The sequence below is a fragment of the Echinops telfairi genome, unplaced genomic scaffold, assembly GCF_000313985.2.
Source record: "Echinops telfairi isolate 266 unplaced genomic scaffold, ASM31398v2 ScPeMD7_5868;HRSCAF=6743_0, whole genome shotgun sequence".
NCBI classification, from domain to species: Eukaryota; Metazoa; Chordata; class Mammalia; order Afrosoricida; family Tenrecidae; genus Echinops; species Echinops telfairi.
Window position 1 is genome coordinate 11,122,313 of NW_022109767.1, and position 24,580 is coordinate 11,146,892.

Here is a 24,580-nt window from a genome sequence, read left to right on the forward strand (position 1 = left end):
GTTGTGAGGATTAGAGATCGTGTGTCTGAGGACCTTGTGCACAGCACCCTTTCCCTGAACCGGCTGCTGCTTCTCACTCTTGTTAACAGTCGTAGGTGCTTAGGAGAAATCAGGTTCTTTTTATACCTAGAACATATGCGGTTTCATCTATTTGGGGCAGGTATAGATGAATGAGTGACATTTGTGTCTCTCATGATAAATGAGGAGTCTCTGGGTGGTGCAAGGAGCTCTGGTGGCATAGTGGTTACAAATTGGGCTGCTAAAAGCAAGGTCAGGAGATCGAAACCACCAGCCGCTCCTTGGGAGGAAGATGGGTTTGCAACTCCCATAAAAATTTACAGTCTTAGAAAGCTACAGGGGCAGTTCTACCCTTCCCTGTAGGGTCACTATGAGTCGACAGAGACTCCATGGCAGTAGGTGAGCAAGCTGGGTGGTACACACAGCCAGGAGCTCAGCCCCTAACCAGAAGGTTGCTGTTCTGATCTACCCAGAAGGCCTGGTGATGTCCTTAAAAAATATCACAACCCCGTGGAGCACGTGTCATTCTGACAAAGGGACCACTGTGCTTTACAGCCACCTAGGTAGAGGACAGTGGCTTCTTTTGTAATGGCACGTGGAAGTGTCGTTTATTCCATGGTCTGTTTCGTAACACTTGGACATCTGACTCTGCGGGCCGTGATGTGGGACCTGCTTCTTCACACTAAATGCTCCGGTTGTGCCCGGCCCTGGAGGCGCTGTGGAAGGTAGTCGCTGACCACCACCTGTGGACGGGCCATCCCAGTCCTGCTGCTGGCCCTTCGTCCCTCAAGCCTCTCTCCTGTTGGAGATAGTCTCAAAACGTTCCACTGTCTGAGGTCAGGGAGCTGGGTTTCTCAGGGCTGTCCTCCGGCTGTGCTGCCCCTGCGGGCTGTTCTCAAATGTTTTTTTTATTTTTTTTATTTTTATTTTCAAATGTTTTTTGATGGAATGTGAAGCACTTGTGTGCAGTTGTAATTAAACCTTGTGATTCAATGTAGGATTCCACCTCCTGGAATGGAAGCCCACATCCCTGTTCTCTTCCTCGATTTGAACGGTAAGTAAATACTCAAAGCCCTGGGGTGTTATTCTCGTGTTCATTAAGGCTTGTCATCTACTGAGACCGTTTTGCTCTATAAATCACATTTCTGACGACTCCCGTGCCCATACTGAGGCGGCAGTTTTAGTCCAGTCAAATATGTAAACGCACAACACAGAGAATCCTTGGGAGAATGACATCACTTGTTAACTAAAAAGAGAGCCCTGGAGGAGAGGGGAGAACTGTATATAAAACAGTAACACAGTTGCTCTCAACATTCGTGGGCCTACCTGGAAAGTAACCACCCCAGAGATCTGAACCTGTGGGCTTGGGAAGGCTATGGGAACTGCATTTATACCCCAGGGCTTGACCCACCTGACAGTGTCCATGCCAGTAGCACACTGTAACTCATAGCCCTGCCCCTCAAATTGTTTCCTAGGAGTTGTTTTGGGTAGAGCAATTTAATATAGCATAGCAACCTGGAACAACCTAGCACAGTGGTTTTCTATGCGTTTTAGCAAGAAAACCCTTTATCAAAATGAACTCTGAAAAGGAGCTCCCCCCCCCCCCCAATACATCGCACTGCAAGACAGCTGTTTGGAGTGTTGCAGGTTCCTGGCAGGTCTTTTTCAGGGTTTCTCAAAAGGTACCCTGAAACCCACTGTTCTACATGACAGACAGATCTAGGAATAGAGGGAAGAGAGTTACAGAGAGGTGCTTTGGGCTCCTCTCATGAAGAATTTTTTTTTTTTTTTAAGCCTAGAGTTTATTTGCCTCTGTGGGGTCCTCATAAAGTGGTTGTCAGGGTAACTAGCCCCTAACAAATCATCACAGGCCCAACAGGCACAATTGTACAGCGATGATATGTAAAGATGACAGTGACGTCGTAGAGAATAAGAGAGAAAGTAAAATGAAGGAGTCACACAGTTCATGGTCGCATGCTCACCTCAGCCCCGCTTGGTGGTCCACGTGGGAGGTGGGAGGTGGGAATGGCAGAGAGCGCGTGATTTATTTCTAGCCAGGGCTTATATGTCTTTGGGGGCGTGCAAGCCCCCTGATTACAGGTAAAGACATACATCACAGGAAGGGGTTGTTCTATAGGTAATACAGTAATGGGAGAGGGGTGATCTAGGGGTATACATGCAATAGGAAGGGGAGGGATTGGGGTACACTTGTGACAAGATGGGCGGATCCTAGATTCAGGCAGCCTAACTTTGGACGTCACTGAGCTTGTTTGACCGGTTCTGAGCTCACCGGGGAAACAGTTACTATCGCAGCAATAGGGTGTGAGGACCAGACAGTATTCTGATTGCTCTGGATGGCTGATGCCTTCAGGGATATTATCTCTAAGCATCTGACCTCCCCCCCATGTGCTGGCAAACAGCCTCTAAGGCAGCAATTCTCAACCTGTGGGTAGCACCCCCTTTGGGGGGTCGAATGACCCTTTCACGGGGGTCACTGATTCATAACAGTAGCAAAATGACAGTTATAAGTAGCAACGAAAATAATTTTTATGGTTGGGTCACTACACTACAACACAAGAGTCGCGGCATAAGGAAGGTTGAGAACCACTGCTCTAAGGTTGGGCATATCTTTGGGAGAGACAAAGCTGGGGAAAAGTCTTTTTATATCCCACAGGTGGTAAGACCCTCATTATTGGAGCATTCAAGCAAAAAACAGGTGACCATTTACAGAGACTTGTGAAGGATGCATCCTTCATCAGGCAGGGCATCGGAATAAGATCGGCTGAGCCCTGTGCTTCTCAGTGGATCATTTAACTGCGACAATCCCAGTGTAGTGTGCGTTCCATGACACAGCCAACTTTCCATTAGGCTACGGCGAAGATCGACCTGTGAAATTCATTCATCCCATTGGATAGTACATTGACAAAGGTAGCCAGTCTCCCGCAGCGTATCTGTAGGCCCCTGGCCATTGCAGATAGTGTGGACTGAGTTGCTAACTGAACTGTTCAGCTGTGTGAATCCACCCAGTGGCACCGTGGAAGAAGAGCCTGGAGATCAGCGTGTGTAATATCCCAGCAGCGACCCGAAGCCCTCTCTGACACACAGCGGGTCGCCACAAGTCAGAGGCAGCTCCAAGAGAAAAGCTGTCTGGCGCTTGCCAGCTTATCTTTAGTCGTATCTGGAAAGGGTAAAGCGGCTGTCATTCTTAGAATTGTTGTTTCAGCTGCAGGATAAGAAAGCGCGATGTGTTCTCTGTGAACCTCACTGTGCAGAGTGTGTTTTTAAAATGCGGGACATTTATCAAAGCCTAACTTCTCTGGCACTTTTCCCCCTGTGCCCTGCACGTGGTTAGCGGATGATCTCAGCGCCAACGAGCAGCTCGTCGGTCCCCACGCGTCGGGGGTGAACTCCATCCTGCCCAAGGAGCACGGCAGCCAGTTTTTCTACCTGCCCATCATCAAGCACAGTGACGATGAGGTAATGGAGCCCTCGGGCTCTCTCACCTGGCTTCAGGTTCAGGCACAAGTCAGTCGGCCAGCCAGGCCTGCCTTCCCGTTGAACTTAAGTGAGTTTTGCATTGCTAACCACCAAGTCAGCAGTTCAAAACCACCAGCTGCTGTGAGGGAGAAAAGCAAGGCTTTCTACCCTGTAAAGAGTCACAGCCTCGGAATTCCACTAGGGCAGTTCTACCCTGTCCTTACACGGTCACCGTGAGCTGCAATCAACTCGATGGGGTAGTGACTTTATGCAGAGGAATCTCCTTGATAGCATTGGGTTTGGGGGGTCTGCTATGAGGATAGAGAAAATGGGGACTTCCCAGGAATAGAACGTGTGGGTTGTAATTCACAAAAGGTGAGGAAAGGCGGTCAATTTGACTAAATTGAGCTGAATTTCTTTTCTTCCGTGGTTTTGTGATGCAAAGCGCAGCTACACTAGAGTTATGCCCTCTCTCTGTCCCTCTGCCCTCCCCTCCACTGCTAGGTTTCAGCCATCGCCTCGTGGGACTCCTCAGTGCATGACTCCGTTCACTTGAACAGGGTCACGCCCCAGAATGAGAGGATTTACCTGATAGTGAAGGCCACCGTCCAGCTCAGCCACCCGGCTGCCATGGAGCTGGTCTTGCGCAAACGGATCGCGGCTAACATTTACAATAAGCAGGTAGGCACGGGGCTTGCTGCCGCCTCTGGGTGTCCGAGCCCCATGCCTCTCCTCCTGCCCCCCACCCCCGAGTCGTGCTCTGTGGGGATGATGTGATTCCTAAACAAAATGTCACCGCGCTGGCCATGCTGCGGCCTGTAGCCCACTGCCCATTTGCTCATGACAGCGAGGCATGAGGACAGCAGAGGGTGTGTCACCCACACAAAAGGGTTTTCTACCTGGACATACAGCAGACCCCAAAGCCCCATAGGCCAGAGAGCCTTTGATGCTTCCCTGGAGACTGACCGTGAGAGAGAGGTGACGCAGCCTGGTGCCTCTGTGGATGCCCTAGCCCGTTGCTTCTCCCCATCCCGTCGTCACGCAGCTCGAAGCAGAACTGAAGCCCTCCCATCTCCTGAACAAAGCCCAGAAGGAACCTCAAGGGCAGCATCAGATGGGAGCAACTGCCTAACCCTGGGACACACGACAGCCGCTCTCAGCCAATCCCCGACGCAGATAGCGCACTGTGCTGCCCCGCCCTCAGGGTTGGAGACGAGAAGCTTTAGGCTCAGGGTTTTCCTGTTTGCTGGATGGTGTGTGTGTGGGTGATACATAGTAATTGGCCATGCTTTCATAGTTTCTCATTCAGCTTTCTTTCCTCCCCAGAGCTTCACCCAGAGTTTGAAGAGGAGAATATCGCTGAAAAACATAGTTTATTCCTGTGGTGTCACCTATGAAGTAGTATCCAATGTACCAAAGGTAAAACACACACTACCGTAAATCTATGTGAGTAGCAATAGATAGATAGATAGATAGATAGATAGATAGATAGATAGATAGATAGATAGATAGATAGATAGAGATACGTAAAGCCTGGAGAATGTGTTCGTCCCGGAAACGTTAGCCTCCGTTGCTCACACGAGGTCCTGTCCCTCCAGGCAACCGAGGAGATTGAGGACCGGGAGACGCTAGCTCTCATGGCGGCAAGGAGTGAGAACGAGGGCACGGCAGACGGGGAGACGTACATCGAGAAGTACACGCGGGGTGTGCTGCAGGTGGAGAACATTCTGAGCCTAGAGCGGCTCCGCCAGGCGAGTACCTGAGCCCTCTGTCCCACGACGCTAGATCCCCTGAGCTCCCGCACTGCATGGTCAAAGCTTCTTTCCCAGCATCTTCTCTCAAACCCTCCCAGGGCAGAAACACCCACGTAGCTACCTTTTGAGAGAAGAGAGTGTGACAAAGCAGTAGCCAGAGTGATAATAGCAGCCAGACCTCACTGGAGATGGCTTGCTTCCCGAGCCCTGTGCCTGGGTAGTTTAGATCTGTGCACGTCATTTAATCCCCAGAATAACCCAGTAGGGTGCATACTCTTTACATCCCTCATGTTCAAATGAGAGCACGGAGGCTGAGAGAAGACACTCTCCCGTTTGCCCAAGGTTGCCCCTCTGGTGAGCAAGTGGTCCAGAGTCAGCAAGTAGACCCCGTTTGGCTAAAATGCATGTGCTTCTTCGTAGAAAATACTCCCTCCTTCCTTTTTGAACTCAGGTTAGCTTTTGAGGGGACAGAGGGACATTCAATAGAAAGATCATCCACTTGGCATGGGAACTGTCAAACAGGAGGGGCCATTCGTAGCAGCAATCTTAGTAGAAGTTGCGGGAGCGTGTGTGTGGTGGATCAACACGAAAGACGATCCGAAACATCTTGCTTTAAAGGAACAAGTGGATACAACCTAGATTTTGTGTTATGATTACTGTATAGGGGTGTGTGTGTATGTGCGTGCGCAAGGGGAAAGAGAGAGATTGGCCATGTTGTGCATTGGTCACTGATATTGACATGACTGTTCTCTGTTTTCTACACAAAAGCTGCATGACTTTTGGCATCAGAGGGAACAAATAATGTTATTTTCCAATTATTGTGCCCGGACAGGCTGTCACTGTCAAAGAAGCATTTTCCACCAAAGCCCGGCACCTGCGGAGGAGCCTCAGCACACCAAACGTCCACAATGTAAGTTACGCCTCCTGAGCTCATCCCCTCACAGGATTGTGACCTTGGGATTTGGAGCAGAGGGTATGGGGAGTGTAAGGGGTGGGAGGTTGGGATGTACAAGGTGGGAATGGACCTGGTACACTGTATGTCGCACACCAGAGGGTGCAGTCTCCTGTCACGTGGCTTTTCCTTTAACGGGCGTACCCCAAGGCCTCTAGGTGGCGCAAAAGGTTTGTGCTCAACTCCTAACTTAAAAGTCGGCGGTTCAAATCCACCTTAGTGGCTTGGCAGAAAAGCCTTAGCATCGACTTTTGAAAGGTCCCCGCCAAGAAAGCCATGTGGAGTAGTTCTCTGCATCCATGGTTGCATCAACTCGCAGCACCAGCAAGAACACTCGGAAAGGGGTCTTCTGGAAGGAAGTTTCTCGGGACACAAACACAAATAGAGCTTGAGATGTGGGGCGGTCATGCACTGCCAGCCAGTACGCCTTTGAATGTAGTTGGTTAGGCTTAAGGAAGGTGCCGTTGCCTGTCACCACCCCTGTGTGCTCCTTTTGAGTCAGTATAAATGCCGTAAATTCCCGCTTATTCCATTTGCAAGCTGCAAGCTTAGACAACTGAAGGAGTAAAAGACGGAGAGCTACTGTTAGCAAGTTGGTACCTCTTACGCGAGAAAGGCAAAGATGAAACATGAAAAGCTGAACACTTGGCCTTCAGATGTAAAGACCACTGTGAGTTACTTAGTGACAATGAAAGGGAGCCTGGTTCTGGCCAAATCTTTAGGTGTGCCGTCTAATGTCTAGGAGAGAAAGAGGGCGGTTTTAGGTGCTATCTTAGGGATTCAGTTAGCAAACATTCAGACAGCAGGAAACTTTAGAGGACAGGTAACCTAGTTGCTGTTTCTATTTAATGTTAAGGAAGGAGGGAAAGCATAAGATTAAAGAAGGTAAGGAATATATTAACCAGTGGCAAGTTTGTTTTTAATTCATGAGCAACTAAAGTACCTGTAACATTGTCTTTGAGACATCTAGGGATCTTTGATACTGTTTAGGGATCACTAAAATTTTTTTCACGTTTTTTAATTTATTAAATACTGTTATTGGGGGCTCTTACATCTCTTATCACAATCCATCCATCCAGTGTGTCAGGCACATTTGTGCATTTGTTGCATCATCATTTTCAAAGCATTTTCTTTCTGCTGGAGCCCTTGGCATCAACTCCTCATTTTCCCCCCACCCAGCCTCTCTCATGAACCCTTGCTAAGTTATAGTTTTGGTTTTTTTTCCATGCTCGATAAACAAAGGGGATTTATTGTGTGGTACTCTTTTTTTAAGTTATAGATTATTATTTTCATATCTTACATCATCCTCTGTTGCCCTTCACCCACTTTTCTGTTGTTCATCCCCCTGGGAGGGGATTATATGTTGATCCTTGTGATCCATTCCCCTTTTCTCCTCCCACCTTCCCCTAATCCTCCTGGTATCTCTATTCTCATTGTTGGCCCTGAGGGGTTTATCTATCCTGGATTCCCTGTGTTGCGGGCCCTTATCTGTAGCAGTAAGCATGTTCAGGTCTAATCCGGTTTGTAATGTAGAATTGAGCTCATGATGGTGGGGTGAAGGAAGCACCAAAGAGCGAGAGGAAAGTTGTGTGTTTCGTCAGTCCCATACTGTACCCTGACTGGCTTATCTCTTCCTTGTGACCCTTCTGTGAGGAGATGTCCAGTTGTCTACAGGTGGGCTTTGGGTCTCCACTCCACGTCCTCCCCCCACCACCATCCCATTCACATTGGGTATGGTTTTGCTCTGCGTCTTAGATGCCTGATCATGATCACACAGGCTGGGGTGCTTCTTCCATGTGGGCTTTGTTGCTTCTGAGCTGACGGCTGCTTGTTTATCTTCAAGCCTTTAAGACCCCAGACGGCTCTCTTTTGATAGCTGGACACCATCAGCTTTCTTCACCACATTTGCTTATGCACCCATTTTGTCTTCAGTGATTGTCTCAGGAAGGTGAGCATTACAGAATGCCAGATTATTAGAACAAAGTGTTCTTGTGCTGAGGGAGTACTTGAGTTGAGGCCTAATGTCCATCTGCAACCTTAATTCTTAACATATAGATATAAACACATAGTTCTATTCCCCTCTCGTTACATATTTATATATACATATGTAAATAAATATATACGTATATATTTACCTATGTACAAGGCTGTATTTAGAGCTCTATAAGTGTCCTTTGTCTCCTGGTTCTTTCCTCTATTTCCTTTTACTTTCCTCTTGTCCCACCATCGTGTTTAGCCTTCATTTGGGCTTCGTAATTCCTTGCTGCTACATTGCCCTTGATTAAGCCCCACTGAGCATCCTACGCTCTTCTCCGTTGATTTTAGTTCACTTGTTGTTCCCTTGTCTCTGATTCCCCTTCCCCACCTCTCCTTTTCTTTCTCTTGTACCCCCTACCCCACAGAACCATCAGACCTGTTCTTTTCGGCTCCAAATTGTTTATCCCGCCAATCTTATTGAGATATACATGCACAGACATTAATAAGCACAAAAAACAGGCAAAGCCAAACAACAACTGAAAAAAAACCAAAAACAAAATAACAACTAAACGAAAGCCACTAACAAAAGTGGAAAAGCCTACAAATAGTTCAAGGTCTGTTTATTGACCTTTACGAGTGCTTCCCAGTCAAGTCTGATGGGGTGCCACACTCTGTCTCCAAAGTCCATGTTAGGTATTCCCCAGGGCTTTCATCACTTTGCTCCCCTTGCTGCTCTGTTGCATGCCCTCAGTGCTTTGCCCCATGTGTCGGGGTCAGATTGGACCCAATTCCCGCACTGTGTCTCCAGTCTTGTCCCCTGTAGTGCTATGGCTCAGTGAGGGACATCGTGTCTCATGGTGGGGCCAGCCCTATGGTCCTCTCTGTACATTGGCTGCTCTGAACAGGAACATGGTCCTCAGGGCTTGGTGGGCCAGGATGTGTTCCCCTCCCCCTCTATCCCTTCACTTAATTTTTAAAGAGATGCTCATGGTATTGTATTAAGGGCTTTCAAAAGCGTTCCTTAGAGGTTCATAGAGAAATATTTATAGAGGAAAAGTGTTTTAAAGTAGAAGTGATCAGAATAAATTGGAACAAAGAGGAACTAATAAATAGTAGAGCAGAAGTCGAAGGAAACACTGAAGCTTAGAGCAGAGGTGCATGAAACAATCGAGAGGCTCCACCATGCTAGAAAGCAGGGGGCTTTTGTTTTCATGTTTAAGTCTAGTGAAATGGACCGATCTCTAATTAGGATTGATTTGGAGAAGAGAAGAAAACATGCAAGCAGATACAGATATTATTGGGCAAAAAAAGGTACCAAAACACAGAAGAGAGATTTAAACATTGAAAGAACAAAACATCACACCAGTCGATGTGAACGCATAAACAGAATGTCAATTTCCTGCGCAAACTGAATCGGGAAGTAGAAAACCTGCATGCAGCTGGAGCCCAAAAGAAGGGCCAAACTTGTGAAACAAGAGACTGCCCTTAGCAGCAGTAGGGAAACACTGTCGGCTCTCTGCAAATTGATCTGTGCATTCCCCCAAAGAGTTTCTTGTAGGATTGAAAAGCTACAAGAAATCTTACAGTTCTTCAGGAAGAACAGTGTTGAAGATGCATGCTCCTTACATACCACCCAGGCATCCGCTTCTTAGATAGCTAGACGCTATAGTGATTCCTGTTGCTAGACAGAATGTACTTAGAGTTAATTGCTGGCAACAGTACACATAACAGTATTTGCCAGATGCATTTAGAGTGCTACTTAGAGGGTGCTTAAAGGCAGTAACTGCATTCATTGCTCCATAGTTTATAAAGGGAAAAAAAATAGATGTAGTCCAGGTGTCTATCCATTGGGGAAGAGAACAAATGGATTATTAAACTATATCAGGTACCACTTACATAAAGTACAAAAATATGCAGAATAATGCTTCTGGATGTATACACATGTAATTACATGAAACATGTATGAGGAGGGTAAACCCCAAATGTAGGTTTGTCATCACTGCTGGGGTTAAGATGAAAGGAGAAGCATGTGCCATATGGGCTTCAACTCTCTGTGTGACATGATGCTTCTTTTGAAACAAGGTTTCTATGAAATGAGTAAACCACATTGACAAAACCCATTCATTTCTTTTAGGTTTCTTCCAGCCGAGCAGACCTCTCTGGCTTTGACGAGGATGATAAGGTGTGTCCCTGTGAGCACATTTAGGACCCTAGTGTAATATAAGTCTGGAAAATCAGGCTATCTTGTTGTTTTTTAAAAATTCTTAATCTTGGGCAAACCATTTTCTGTACATCTCACACAGACCGTACAGGGCAGAGTATAACTGCCCCACTGGGCTTCTCAGGCTGCAGAACGGTCTCCTCTTTCACTTGTGGAATAGCTTGTGGGTTCGGACCCCCTGACCTTTTGGGGTCCTTCAAGTTAAGGCACTCTGATGTCAACTTGCTCTGCAATTTCAATATTGCCATTCTATACACCAGTAATTGAGTGAAAATCTGCCTTTATAAGTCTAACTCAAACACATAATAAGGTATTACAGCCACCAAAGCAAAGTCAAAATTATTTCGAGGATAAAATTAGGGATTTACAATTAAGAGCAGTTTTTATTTTTATTTATTTATTTATTTATTTTTAAGAGCAGTTTTTAATGCCATGTCAGCCAGCACATATTTCTTTAACACATTGTCTCTGATTAATTCTCGCTTAAGAAAGGACTATGGATTATTCAAAAGGAGCAAAGGCAGAATATTTCATCAAAATTTAAAATCTGGACCTTAAAGATAGCTAACCCCTGAGAAGTTGAAATAAGATTAAATAAACGTTTGTCCTATATACAAGAAGCTTCTTCTCTTTAGCATACCAGTACTGTGTGCTTGTGTAGAACTTAAATCCCAGGTATATGGAATATATCTCACCACCTGGTTTGCCCAAGACTCACTAGCTTATACTTGCTCCTCTTCACGATCAGTGAGACTATTCTGACTCCTAGGGTTTCCAAGGTTTTGTAAATCTTTACGGGAACAAACACCTCATCTTTCTCCCGTGGGGTGGCTGATAGGTTTGAACACCCAACCTTGCTGTTAGCAGTCCAACACTTACCCAACACCACCACCAGAGCTTTTGTATGCCTGCTACAAAAGCAGAACCATCCATAGAACTGCACAGGGTCACTGTGAGTTGGAATCCCTTCGATGGCACTGGGTTTTGATTTTGGCTTCATTCTGAAAGATATTTCAATTTGGTCCTGAAGTGATCTAGGTAATGATAGCTATCTACCAAATTCATTAAGGTGTGTGAGCTCTGAGAGAGAAGGGAGGAGGGGACCATGTTGTGCTCTAAAAGAGGATGTCAGTCTATTTGTAATTATTGTATTCAGTCTTAAATTATGACGGTAATTGCGAGCATTCATTCATCACTTGGGTAAGATAGTGTTTCTTGTATTCAGTACTATATATTTCACATGTAATTAATAGCATGCATATGGAAATGAGTGTGGGAGGGCTCGCATCATTTGAAAAATAGCTGTAACATAGGTGTAGTTTACATAGAATGAAGTGCTTTTGTCTGTTTGAAATATTCTGTGATAAAAATAAAGTAGGACACTTGGCTTCCTTTAAAAAACAAAACAGAGGAAACTCAATCTGTTTCTTTGTTTCTCATTTTAGAGGGGCTTAATCATAGTTCCCCGCTATTTTTACCTTGCAGGGTTGGCCAGAGAACCAGTTGGACATGCCTGACTACAGCTCCAGTTACCAAGATGTAGCCTGCTATGGGACTTTACCCCGAGATTCACCTCGAAGAAGTAAAGAAGGTGGGGTGGAGGTGGTTTTCCAACGATATTGCTTTATAATTACTTGGGAAACACCTGGGGGAAAAAGTCTTTTGTGGGTGATATATAAGATATGAAGCTGAAATTCTAATTAGCTTAATGTTCCAAAACTATATTCTGGAACAGAATGCATCCTGTTCTTGGATTTGATTTCTTTTTGCTTCCCCCCAATGTATAGCCAAGTATCAATAGTGTATATGTATATATATATATGTATTTTTTTTTTATATGACACTTTATATTTTCAAGTTATTTTTCCTGTTCCTTTCATGAGTTTGAAGTCAGTTTTGAGACACAAACAAATCTTACCACCTTGTGGTTAGACTTAGTTTTTTAAATCAAGGAATGTCGTCCTCTGTCATGTGTTTTGCCCAAGCTAAAGGCTCTTTTGAACTCTCTGTGGTGAATTAGGTGGGGGGGGTCTATGTATCAGGTCATCATTGCAGCATTCAACATCTTCAACAACTAATCAAACCTTCCCATGGCTTATCCCTCAGGCCCCACTTTTTTTTTTTTTTAACATTTTATTAGGGGCTCATACAACTGTTATCCCAATCCATACACACATCAATTATGTAAAGCGCATTTGTACATTGTTTCTCAAAACATTTTCTCTCCATTTAAACCCCCGACATTAGGTCCTCATTTTTCCCCTCCCTCCCCGCTCCCCCCTCCCGCCATGAGCCCTTGATAGTTTATAAATGGGTATTTTGTCATATCTTGCCCTGTCCGACGTCTCCCTTCATCTACTTTTTGGTTGTCTGTCCCCCAGGGAGGAGGTCACACACAGTTCCATGTAATCGGTTCCCTCTTTCCTACCCATTCTCCCTTTACCCTCCTTGTTTCGCCACTCACACCACTGGTCCTGTAGGGCTCATCCGTCCTGGATTCCCTGTATTTTCAGTTCCTATCTGTACCAGTGTACCTCCTCTGGTCTAGCCAGACTTGCAAGATCGAATTCGAGTCATGGTAGTGGGAGCGGGGAGGAAACCTTTAGGAACTAGAGGAAAGTTGTATTTCTCATCATTGTTACATCGCACCCTGACTGGTTCATCTCCTCCCCGAGACCCCTCTGCAAGGGGATCTCCAGTGCAGGCCCCACTTTTTTTGAAAAAACAAAAACCTGTCTCCGTCTTGTAAATTATTGTCTCCTGTAGCTCAAAAAAATTTTTAAAAGAACATATCACTGATTCCTTAAGCAATCCCGACAGTGATATTGGAATGTCCTCAATCGGTGGTAGCATCTTATTGCCCTGAAAGAACCATATCCTTTGACTGTGTCTATTAGCGGTGTCACCTCATACTTCACCAGCTAAGGGCCATCGTGCCAATGGATTGGAAGACCATGTAAAACATGGCAGAGGCCCAAAGAAGTCAGAGATGAGTAAAAACCAGAAAGGAGCATTGTTCTTCCTTCTTCACACAGAGCAGATTGGCTCAAAGTAAAGAGAGGCGTGTAAGAATATTTGTAGGAGAGTTCAAGGGTCTGTTATGCTACATGCCATGAAACATACAGAAGAGTGGCATTGTAGCCTTTAAAATGTGAGTGTGGAAATAAGACCCAAGGAAAGTAATATGAGGCATGATTCCATAAATACTGCACTGTGTGTACAGACAGTAAGGCCTCTGGGGATCAGAGAAAAGGAAAATCAACAAGGGTTGGAACACTCTGGTAAGTGGCACTCAAGTTATATCTTCACCAAAAACAAAATGCATTACCCTCAAGCCAATTCGGACGCCTCGTGGCCTCTAAGCCAGAGAAGAGCTGCCGCATTCGGTTTTCAACGCCGTAATTGCCATGGTAGTAGACTGCCCCATCCCACAGAAGGCCAAGTGGGTTCAAACTGCTGAAATCCTTATGGTCAGCAGTGAAGTGCTTAACCACTGAGCCACCAGGATTCTTGTCTCCTGAAAAGAGGGTGGACAAATTGATTTCCAAGTGTATCTGTTTTATTTTTCAGGCCGACCAGCCCTATAGTAACTTTTTGTGGCTTTGTGTTACATTCCGGTAAAAGATAGACAGCACGTGACTTGCCACTACCACCACTTGTCTGTCGGGTTGTTCTCCGGCATGGCTTGTGTGTTGCTGTGACACTGGACGCGATGTCATGCGTATTTCAAGGACCAACTGGGTCGCCCAATGTGGCTAGTCAGCAGAGCTTCCAGACTGAGAACAGACTGTGAAGAAGAAATAGGCTGACCATTTCAGAGGAACTGGCCACTGCAAACCCTCTGGCCACTATCAAAGCTGGAAAGACTCTGGAATAGAAGCAGAACCTTGTCAGAGTGTCAGGAAATGAACTCAGAAGTCAGTCAAAATAGGACAGAGAGCCCCCTTCTCAAAGTAGAGTCGATCGTATTGGAGTCAAATCTATGGGACCTTCCTTTGCTGATGGGGCATGACTCAAACAAAGTCTTGGAAGGAGTACAGCCTTCCTTAGAGGCAAGGATGGCAAGGCTTCGTCTGGTGTTGGGCCTGTCATTAGGAGAGACCTGTCTCTGAAGGACATCATGCTGGGTAGAGTGGAGAAGCAGGGAAAAAGGTGGAAGACCCTCAAGGAGAGGGATTGGCACCATGGCTGCAACAGTGAGGCGTTAGACACAAGAAGAGCGGGACGGATGTGTGCCATCCTGACAGGGTGGTCATTCTGTGGTACACAGGGTCGCCGTGAGTTGAAACCGACTCCAGGGCACCTAGCAACCGCAGCAACGTGCTCCTTTGGCCGTTCACCATATCGTGACACCATCACCACTGTTCTTTTGTCCAAAGCTTTCTTCTCACTCCAAAGAGAACCCCTGCACCTCTTCAGCAGTAACCACCTCCTGCCCCGGGTCCGCCTCTGAAGACCACCAGCCTGCTTCCTCTCTCTGTGCATTTGCCTTCTCTACAGAATTCCCATCAGTGCGATCGCATGCTGTGGTGAACACCGGGGTCCAGATACCTATTTGAGTCCCTCTTTTTATTTCTTTGGCGTGTATGTCCAGAATTACCTTTATTGTATGGGTCTGTTTGCATGTGTAGCCAGGTATTAACATCTTATTTCTTTGTCTAAGCACTCCTGTACAGGGTTATTGACTTCCTTCCGCTGCTTCCAGTGCTCTGTACCTAGACACTCAAGCCTCTTTTTTTTCTCGTCTTCCTTAGGTTGCACGTCAGAGAATCCTCACGCCTTACTGGTCAGCCCATTGAAGGCATTCTCTCCTCAGCCACCAAAGTTCTTCAAGCCCCTCATGCCTGTGAGAGAGGAGCATAAGAAGAGGATAGCTCTGGAGGCAAGGCCTCTCCTCAGCCAGGAGGTGAGCCCTTGACCTGTCTGTGTTCTGCAGAGCGGGAAGGGGCAAGGCTGCCTGCAGAGAAGTAGCGGTTTCCGTTCACTAACCCTCTGGATGATGCCTGGGAGTGTCCGTGGATTTCCACTCCACAAGTCCTAGCAGGCCTGTAGTAGATTTTTCTTTCTTTCTGCTTCTTCCTACCCCCACCCCATTCTTTTTCTTGGTATGGCTTTTCCAAGATGTTTCTGTCTTCCAAGTGAGAGAGAACTGTGCCGTGAACCTTTGAAAGATAGTAAAGGCTTTTGATGGCACGGGGTTGGTTGGTTTGTTTGATGTTCCATTTGATTTCAGCTGTGCTACCAACGAGCATGCGGTCTTGTCAGACATCGTCCGTGGTTTAACTCTGGCCGGCGAACTCGGTTGCCTATCGACTCACCTGTAATAAAAGAGTTGCCTTGCTTTTCTAACCGGCACGTACCTTCATTGTGTCTTCTCGCCTCTTGTATGTGATGCGTCTGTGTGTCTCGACCCTTGCAGAGCATGCCTCCATCTCAGGCCCATAACCCTGGCTGCCTTGTGCCCTCAGGAAGCAATGGCAGCAGCGTGCCAGTAGAACTCGATAGCAAATGTCAGAGGAAGATTGTAAGTTCTGGAACCATTTCTGTCATACTGCCTGGTGGTGGGTTACAGGCCTTTTACACGCAATCATTCAAGCATTTGAAAAGAAATTAAGATGTGCATTGCATGTTTGCTTTTTATTTCATATATGTATATATATATTTGCCTTTTTAAATATATAGGAAAAGTTTAATCTGCATGAGCTAATGAACTAGAGGTGGTTGATTAAATTAACAACATGTACAGTTATGTTCCCATGGCCTGTGATTCTTCTGAGTGTTGATTCTAGTTCTCTCCTTTCAAAGTGGGTGGGGAAGGGCAGGCACTTGATCATGTTTCTGCCTTTTATTGAAATGATAGCAAAGTTCTCACTTTAACTAACGTTGAAATATTTCTGATATGCCTATGCATACTGCCCAGATTCTGAAGTTAATCTACCTACAGGAGTTGAATTTACTTGGAGTAAGTAATCCTGCATTGAGCTGCGGGCGTGTTTGAAAGCTTTCTTTGCATTGCTCAATGCTACTGCCCAGTTTGTTCTGTCGTCCATGGCCACGCTACCCTCCATCATCACCCATCGGCACCACCACCTCTCTAACGACCTGGCAAAATCCATTCCAGCCTCCTTGGCGGTGGCTTTGCTCTCAGGATGGCCGTGTATCCATCGCCACGCACAGGATGCAAAACCCTCACTCCCCAGCTCTTGGGTTTCAAACCACAGGTGTGAGGAGTGGCTGTTAAGACACTGAGTGTCCTCTTTCTTTAGATGATAAATTAGGCCTCGATTTTTTTTTTCGGGGTGGGGGAGGCTTTTAAAAAAATCTACATAGTCTTAAGGCTGTCTCACTTTATAAGTCCATATGGTGTGCTGGGCTTTGGCGAAGGGAAGCCAGCTTGAAGCCAGCCAGGCTGCTGGGTGTTTACATCTGCATAGGGTCCGCTGGGTTGGCCAGAGGTTGGGGACTCATTTTCTTATCCCCACTGTGCCGGCTCGCACCAAAGGCCCAGGAGGGCCGGATCCTTGACTGGTTCCAAGACACGGCGAATGCACCCTGTGTGAAACTAACGGGACTGAATCCGGTGTGCAGCTGGCCACTCACCTGCATGCATGGAGCGCTAGGGGAGCTTTGGAAATGACCTCCTGATTCCTAATGCCCCCTGAGGAGAGCCACCACTCCCTCCTCCCCCTGTCCCTCTACATTTGTGTCCCAGAGCCACGCCCCCTCCCCGCCTCCCCTCAGTCCTAGTTTCTGGTGAAAAAGAGTGAGATTATCAACAGCTGCCTTGCCTAAGGTGACCAGATTTAAAGTGGGACACCATTGACTCGGGGGCCGGGGAGGGGTGTTCTTGATTAAAAATTTGATCTATATGGACCAAATAGACCGTTCCCTAGCTTGTCGTGCATTCTTTCCAAAAATCGGGACTTTTAAAAACACCAAACATCGGGACCTCTGGTCCTGCCCTTGCCGTCTGTCTGCACCTGAATGAGCTGCTCCGTCATTAGGGTGGGCTGCAGCCTGGTCTTAGAAGACCAGGGGACTGGTGTGTCTTCCCTCTGCAGTCCCTGGCTCTGGGCTGTCTGCTCACATGACACTGATGACCATGGAACACAGGCCCATTCGTTTAAATCTATGTTAAAAATGCACTTTGGCTAAGGTGGCCAGATTTAAAGTGGGACACCATTGACGCGGGGTGGGGGGTAGGAGGGTGGTTCTTGATTAAAAATGTGGTCTATATGGACCAAATAGATGGTTCTCTAGCTTGTCATGCATTCTTTTTAAAAATCAGGACGTCTGGTCACCTTAACTTTGGCCCAAGACACTGCTGGGTGACCCTTCCAATGCTGGTCACCAGATAGTGTCACAGCTCACAGACCCTCCCTGAGAATTGGGTCTTTGCTTTCCTTGTCGTACTGTTAACTTTCACAGAAGAGAAGAGGGCAAGATTGAGCTGGATTCCCTTGACCCAGGAGATCTCAAGCAGCAGTTAGACCGTGTGACCAAGCATAGCCCAGAAGTGCTCCACATGCAGGCTGATGCCTCCGTGGTCCTTGCTGGGGTCTTACTGGTGTGACCTCTGCCTCTACTCCCTTAGGAAATTGCCTCCCTGAGCTTGCCTCCTCTCTGAGGCTACTGAACTGACTTTGGGATTTTACGTCCTATGGCAGCTTTTCCAGGCCATGTTGGTAGAATTTTCAGGGCATTGTTTGCTCGCCCGGAGGTTCCATGAGCTCTTTGGGAAATGTTAGTTTCCTTTTTACAAATTTTTGCCCCCCACCTTTGTTTTTAATTTCCTTTCCTTTTCACTCTTGAAAAAGCAGAGTGAATTAATGGTTCAAACTCACTGCCATTGAGTCGGGAGCACTCCTAGAGACCTATGGGACAGTGTAGAGCTAGCCCTATGGGTTTCTGAGACTATACCTTGTTATGGGGGTAGAAAGCCTCATCTTTCCCTGCAGAGCGGCTGGCTGGTTCAGACTGCTGACTATGTGATTCGCAGCCCACCGTGTAACTACTACACCACCAGAGCACCTCTAGAGTGAATGCAGGAGTTTGAAATCACTTCTGAGAAGGCCATGACTTATTCCCGTTGTTTTCTGTAGTAGCTCTGTAATTCTGCATCTCCACGGCCCACTGGGTAGGTAGGTTTCTGCTTGTGCTGATCTCGTAAGACGAAGTAGAGCTGCTCCCTGGGATCTCCACATCCATCCATCTCTGCTGGGGTGAACTGCTCTGTCTTTCTCCCACAGAGCAGGGGCTGGGTTCACACCCAATGATTAGCCACCTGGTGCTTAATCCAGTGTGCCACTAAAACTCCCTTGCAATAAAGATCTCACTCTCACTGCCATCGAGTCAATTCTGACTTTGAGGGCCCCTCAAGGACGGGGTAGCACTGCCCCTGTGGGTCTCCAAGACTGTAACTTTTTTTTAAATCGTTTTATTAGGGGCTCATACAACTCTTATCACAATCCATACATACATCAATTGTGTAAAGCACATTTGTACATTCATTGCCCTCATCATTCTCCAAACATTTGCACTCCACTTAAGTCCTCAGCATCAGGTCCTCACTGTAACTTTTTTTTAAATCATTTTTTGGGGAGCTCTTACATATATCATAACATTGCACAGTTTAATCACATCAAGCAGTATTGTGCAATTGCTCCCACAGCTGGTTTCAAAATATTTCCTTTCTTCATGAGCTCCTTGATAGCAGTTCCCCTTTATCCCCTCCCTCCCCCACCAAACCTCCAGGAACCCTTGTTCTCCCCCATCCCCCTATAATAGTTTATTTATTTAGCCCTATCTTATAAACTCCAGTATGTCCATCCACATGCCATTCTGTTGTCCCGTCCCATCCAGGGGGGCCATCTAGGACTGTGACTCTTCACAGGAGTCAGAAGCCTCCACGCTCTCCCGTGGAAGAGCCGTGGTTTTGAGCTGGTGGCCTTGCAGTCAGCCACGCAGGGTATGACCACCCCACCCCACCCCCAGGGTGAAAGTCATCATTTGTGCTTTTGTTGTCTGACCAATTTGGGAAGATGACCACATGTCCACCACGTGTTACACAGGAAGTGAATGCAGCCACAATCGGCGCTGGAGTCTTGCCTTTGAAGTCATCAAACAGAAAGAGTGGCAAAGAAAACACTAGTGGTTGCTCGCAGGGTTCCCTCTACTCCTTCCTCAGTCTTTCTAAGCAGCGTATGATTCAGTCCTTTCATTTTACATATGCAGAAACAAAAGGGCTAGAAGCGTTGAGTGACTTGCACAGGCCATGAGAGTATAACATCTCTCAGCAGAGCTGGGTTAACTCCCGACACATCGGCTGTTTCCAAAGAGCATGCAGTGTCCAGTAGGTCCTGGTGCTGAGCCGAACAGTGGGCTGCCCGCCTCTAAGGACCATGGACAGAACTACTGGGTGTCCCAGGCCACTTGGTCTTGGATACAAAGCAGCTCTCTGAGAAAGAGCCCAGACCTGCCTGTTGGTGCAAGGAGTGGCGGCTTTTAATGTAACTTTTAATCCCTTTGTTCTCTCAGGAGTTTTGTCTGTGGATAAATATTAGCTGCACAAGTTAAACTGTAGAAAATCAAATCACAAAGACTAGCTATAGCTAAGTGTTAGAGCTTGACTCCGCTTTTCGGTAGCGTCTTTACTCTTTATTTCAAGTCTCTCAGGAATGATAGGGAAGTGTTTGAGGCAGTCCTCATCAGGATGCAGTGGTTAGACTTTGATCCCAAACATTTTACTTATCATTGGCTGACATTGCATGTTGAGGGGGTTTGGTTAGGTAGGTAGACTTTTGTACCAGAAATATTATTCACTGAAACGGATTGTAGTGATGACTGTACAACTCTTCTTCATGAGATTGAACTATTGAATGATATGTAAATTATATGTCAATAGAACCATTTAAAAAAAGAAGTATTCATATATGTAATCAAACTCCCTCAACCTGCGATGTAAACCAACTGTCTTCTCTTCTCTTCTTGAAGGTAATAAATTGATACACTTTTAGACTCCTTTTAAATGTTAGAAAATGTTTCATCTTATTGTTCATATTTCTGGAATAAGTTATGCCTGCTCCTTTAGCCAAAGCCCTGGGGGTGTAGTGGTTACTTAGGCAACAATTTTTTTACGTAATTGTATGAGGTATTCTTGGACTTGGAGAATTTTATTTCTTTGCCAGCTTAAGTCAAAGGGAAATGTAAAAATGACAAACAGTTGAAATTCAGTTTCGAGGAAATATCGGTAAAGGATACGGATTCTGAGACTGTTTGCAGTCTTTACCCATTACGGGCGTTCCCTCCTCCTGGGGGAGAGCGCTCCACCACCTTGGTAACACGTCTGTGGCCATCAGGTTGACACCATCTCAGGGAGCCAATAGGACAAAGGAGGGCTGCCCCCAGCGTTACCAAGGCTTTAATCTTCCCAGAAGCCCACGGGCACACCTTTTCTTCCACCACACGGCTGCTGGGCTAGCACTGCCAACCTTCCAGGAGGCAGCGGAGAGCTTAACTACCATGTCGCCCAGGTCAGTCCCCTCCTCAGTTGTGCCACTTAATGTAAAAGGCAGCTGGAGACCAGATAGCAAGACCAGCTTAGCGCTGCCAAACATTTGGGTTTTGCTCATTTCAGGAAACGTATTGACATTTGATCCTTAACGTGAGTTAAGGACCAAAGTAATTAAGACTACAGATGCTTCCGCATAACTTATATTCAGGTTATTTTTGAAACTGAGAAGCATTGAAGAGAGAACTAAACTATTTTTGAAAGAAGTTAGCACCTGAGTAGGCGCGCGCACACACACTCACACACACACAATGGCGATCAAGTCCAACAGATGAGATTTATGTTGGTTTGTAAACAGCTGCCTGCCACTTGTGTTGAGCATTCACTGTGCGCATCACGGGCTTTCTCTGCCTGTGTGTCATGTTTCTTGGTTACATGGTTCACAATGTAACCTTCATTATCAGTGTGACCCCCTGAGGGCCGGAACCTTGCTTCTTTCACTCGACATTGGCATTCCCAGTGTTTACAACAATGACAGCCATATAGGAGGGTCTCAGTCAGTATTTGTTAAATAAAAATCACACTTCCATATTTGCACCACCATCCGTTGTGTGCGGTTATTAGAATTTACTAGATAGGAATATTAATTTTTAGCTGAACATAAAAGACCCCTGTGCTTAATAATGTCTTCCACCAAATATTAACATATATGTTCACATGAAGAAAGAATGAGGGATTGATGCTGCCCACTTTCGCCATAGTCCATAGTCACACGTCTTCGTTAGCAGTTACTGGATGAGCAAGGGGATGGCATGTTCATTCAAACTGCTTCCCTGCCTTCCTTACCTTTTAGTACATCCTCTGTTCACGCTGCTCAAAAAATGTAAAAAACTGTGGTTGCTACTATTTTTCAGCTTTGAGATATTTGGCCTAATATGAAGGATAGGGGTTAAAATTTTGCTCTTTCTCCTTTTGCTGCTGGATGCTTTATTTTACTGGCTTTTGCCCCCATAAAATAAGCTCCAAAACTTTTCACAAGTTACCTTTTGTCCCAAAGTAAAGAGTATAAGAGCAAATGGAGACAGAGGAACTAGATGGTGCCCAGCTAGCACTGCCAACTCCTCTGAAAGGGTGCCATCCTGACGCTCCTGGATAGCAGCCGGGAAGAATGGGGAGCAAAACTCAAAACCACTTCCAGTAAATCAAGCTTACTGATCATTTAGAGACTGGCAGGACCCTTGAGACAATGACCCTTAGTCAGCCAGCCTTCAGCCCTGGGACTCAGCTCACCCCCATGGCTCAGTTTTCAGCCAAGGTCTATCCAGGCAACAATAGGATCAGGGAAGTATGCAGCCCATCAATCTCTGTCCAGTTTACAATAAAAAGATAAAATAAAAATAGAAAGTTTAAAATGGAAAAAAAGAACCTTCGGAGAACTGGTCGTGCCAGCCTCTGGGGATCTGCTCATGTCATGAGAAAGAGCTAATCCTGGGTAACTGATTAAAAGTTCCATGCCTCCTCCCTTCCCCTACACCCACAGAAGGAATTTTTTTCTTTTTCTTTTTTCTTTTTTTACCGTATATACTTGAATATAGTGGGTTGGAAAGAAGGAACTGATTACAAGGAACTATATGTGACCTCCTCCCTGGGGGATGGACAACCGAAAAGTGGGTAAAGGGAGACGTCGGACAGGGCAAGATATGACAAAATAACAATTTATAAACTATCAAGGGCTCATGAGGGAGGGGGGAGCGGGGAGGGAGGGGGAAAATGAGGACCTAATGCCGGGGGCTTAAGTGGAGAGGAAATGTTTTGAGAATGATGAGGGCAATGAATGTACAAATGCACTTTACACAATTGATGTATGTATGGAATGTGATAAGAGTTGTATGAGCCCCTAATAAAATGATTTAAAAAAATTTTTTTAAATAAAATAAAAAAATTAAAAAAAATTTTTTAAGCCAGCCTGAATATCAGCCAAGGCCCCTAATTTCACTACAAAAACTGCATAGAAATTCTGCTGAAAAACGGCTTATACACAGGTATGAACATTAATTGGTGAGTGAACACAAAGGAAAGCAGTCTTCTTCATCTTAGGTAAGAATGGGTTCCTGAGAATTTGTCTGGGTAGCAAGCACAGTAATTAACACCAGACCAAACCCGGGAAGAGCAGAAACTGGTAATGCATGCACATGAGTGGCTTTCGCTGGGAAGCAGTTGGGAGCAGTACAGTTGCTGTTTAGAGCCAGTGACTGACTTCCCCCTCGTTTCCATAGGACTCGGAGGAGGAGGAACACGAGCTGGGAGCTATGAACCAGAAGCTGATAAGCTCACAGCCTTATGTACCTGTGGAGTTTGCCGACTTCAGTGTTTACAATGCCAGCTTGGGGAACAGGGAGTGGTTCCCCTCTAAAGTAGATCTGACAAGCTCCCGAGTGGCCGAGAAAGAAGTGTCCCGGAGCCCTACCACCAGCAGTATTACCAGTGGCTACTTTTCCCACAGTGCCTCCAATGCCACCCTGTCGGACATGGTGGTCCCCTCCAGTGACAGCTCAGACCAGCTGGCCATCCAGAGCAAGGATGCAGACCCCCAGGAGCACTCTGGGCCCTCACTTGTGCAGGAGTGCCGACCGCCCACAGACAAAGAGTTGACAGAACTGGAAAGAGGCTTGGTGAAGGATAAGTTACCCATGGTGCCACCCAAGGAAAACAGTGCCTTAGCCGAAGGGAGCCCATCGTCCCAAGGCATCCCTGAGGAAAACTCCAAAGTACCCTGCAGGACTGGCTCGTGTTCCCAGCTGGACACCGGCCCCAGCAGACATGGCCCACCGGCCAGGGAGTTCTCCCCCGTGGAGGTGACCGTGGAGCACACCACGAGCATCCTGGAGGATCATTCTTTCACGGAGTTCATGGGCGTGTCGGAGGGGACTGCTTTAGATGGCCTGACGGATTCTTCTGCCGGAGAACACCTGAGGAGGAAGAACCTACCAAATCCAACAGACAGTAAAAGTGCCCCCCATGGGCGCCCCGACCCTGGCATTCTGCACCAGACGTGATCAGGTAATGACCTCCACAGGCCACCCTTTGCATTCTGTGCCTTCAGTGGGCCTGCCTCATTTTGCAGCACCCTCCCACCCATGGGTGCGCACCCCAGTGAATTAGGCGGGAAGGCCTGTTGGGGTGCTTCAGACAGGGTTCGGGGCCTGCCTGGGAGCCAGTTCTCATCCTGCCCAGCTGGTACTCTCTCTGTGGGAGAGCAAGTCAATTTTGGGTATAAGAGTTGGGGCCAGGAAGTACATTGGGCCAGTGGGTTGTTTTTTGTTTTTGTTTTAAACTGGCACATGGGTAGGTATTGAATTCAAGGTACAGAAGACTAAGAATCCGCCTCTTATTAATCCCCTGCGATGTTTGTGTTCAGTTGTGTTACTGACACACATCGTGGGACACCTGGCTGCTGGCCCGCAGGCTGGTGATCCGAAGCCATGCAGGTGCGCCTCAGAAGACAGACTGGTCTGCTATACGAGGTCACACCCTGAAAACCCCGGAGCACAGTTCTTGGTGCACGTGGGTATGCGTGGGGTTGCCATGTGTCAGCTGACTTGTCAGCAGCTCACAGCAACCCAGCTCCCCTCAGGTACCCTAGTCCCCAGACCAAATCCAACCTCGCTGCC

General features: G+C 46.6%; 1 protein-coding gene across 5 annotated transcripts in view; it reads left to right on the plus strand.

Annotated features, from left to right (window-relative positions):
• The window catches only part of KIF13A (kinesin family member 13A), a 227,114-nt gene that overhangs the window by 199,548 nt on the left and 2,986 nt on the right, over nt 1-24,580 (plus strand). For 2 of the 5 annotated variants that reach the window (XM_045295731.1, XM_045295734.1), the window contains 11 exons: nt 1,017-1,072; nt 3,371-3,495; nt 4,000-4,176; nt 4,822-4,914; nt 5,094-5,246; nt 6,082-6,159; nt 10,313-10,360; nt 11,885-11,990; nt 15,154-15,305; nt 15,819-15,923; nt 23,186-23,969. In XM_045295731.1, the coding sequence (XP_045151666.1) occupies nt 1,017-1,072; nt 3,371-3,495; nt 4,000-4,176; nt 4,822-4,914; nt 5,094-5,246; nt 6,082-6,159; nt 10,313-10,360; nt 11,885-11,990; nt 15,154-15,305; nt 15,819-15,923; nt 23,186-23,965 (1,873 nt within the window). In that variant the 3' untranslated portion in view covers nt 23,966-23,969. Of the gene's footprint in view, nt 1-1,016; nt 1,073-3,370; nt 3,496-3,999; nt 4,177-4,821; nt 4,915-5,093; nt 5,247-6,081; nt 6,160-10,312; nt 10,361-11,884; nt 11,991-15,153; nt 15,306-15,818; nt 15,924-16,319; nt 16,362-23,185; nt 23,970-24,580 lie in introns of all 5 variants that reach the window. The other 3 variants (XM_045295735.1, XM_045295733.1, XM_045295736.1) reach the window with 3 other exon arrangements.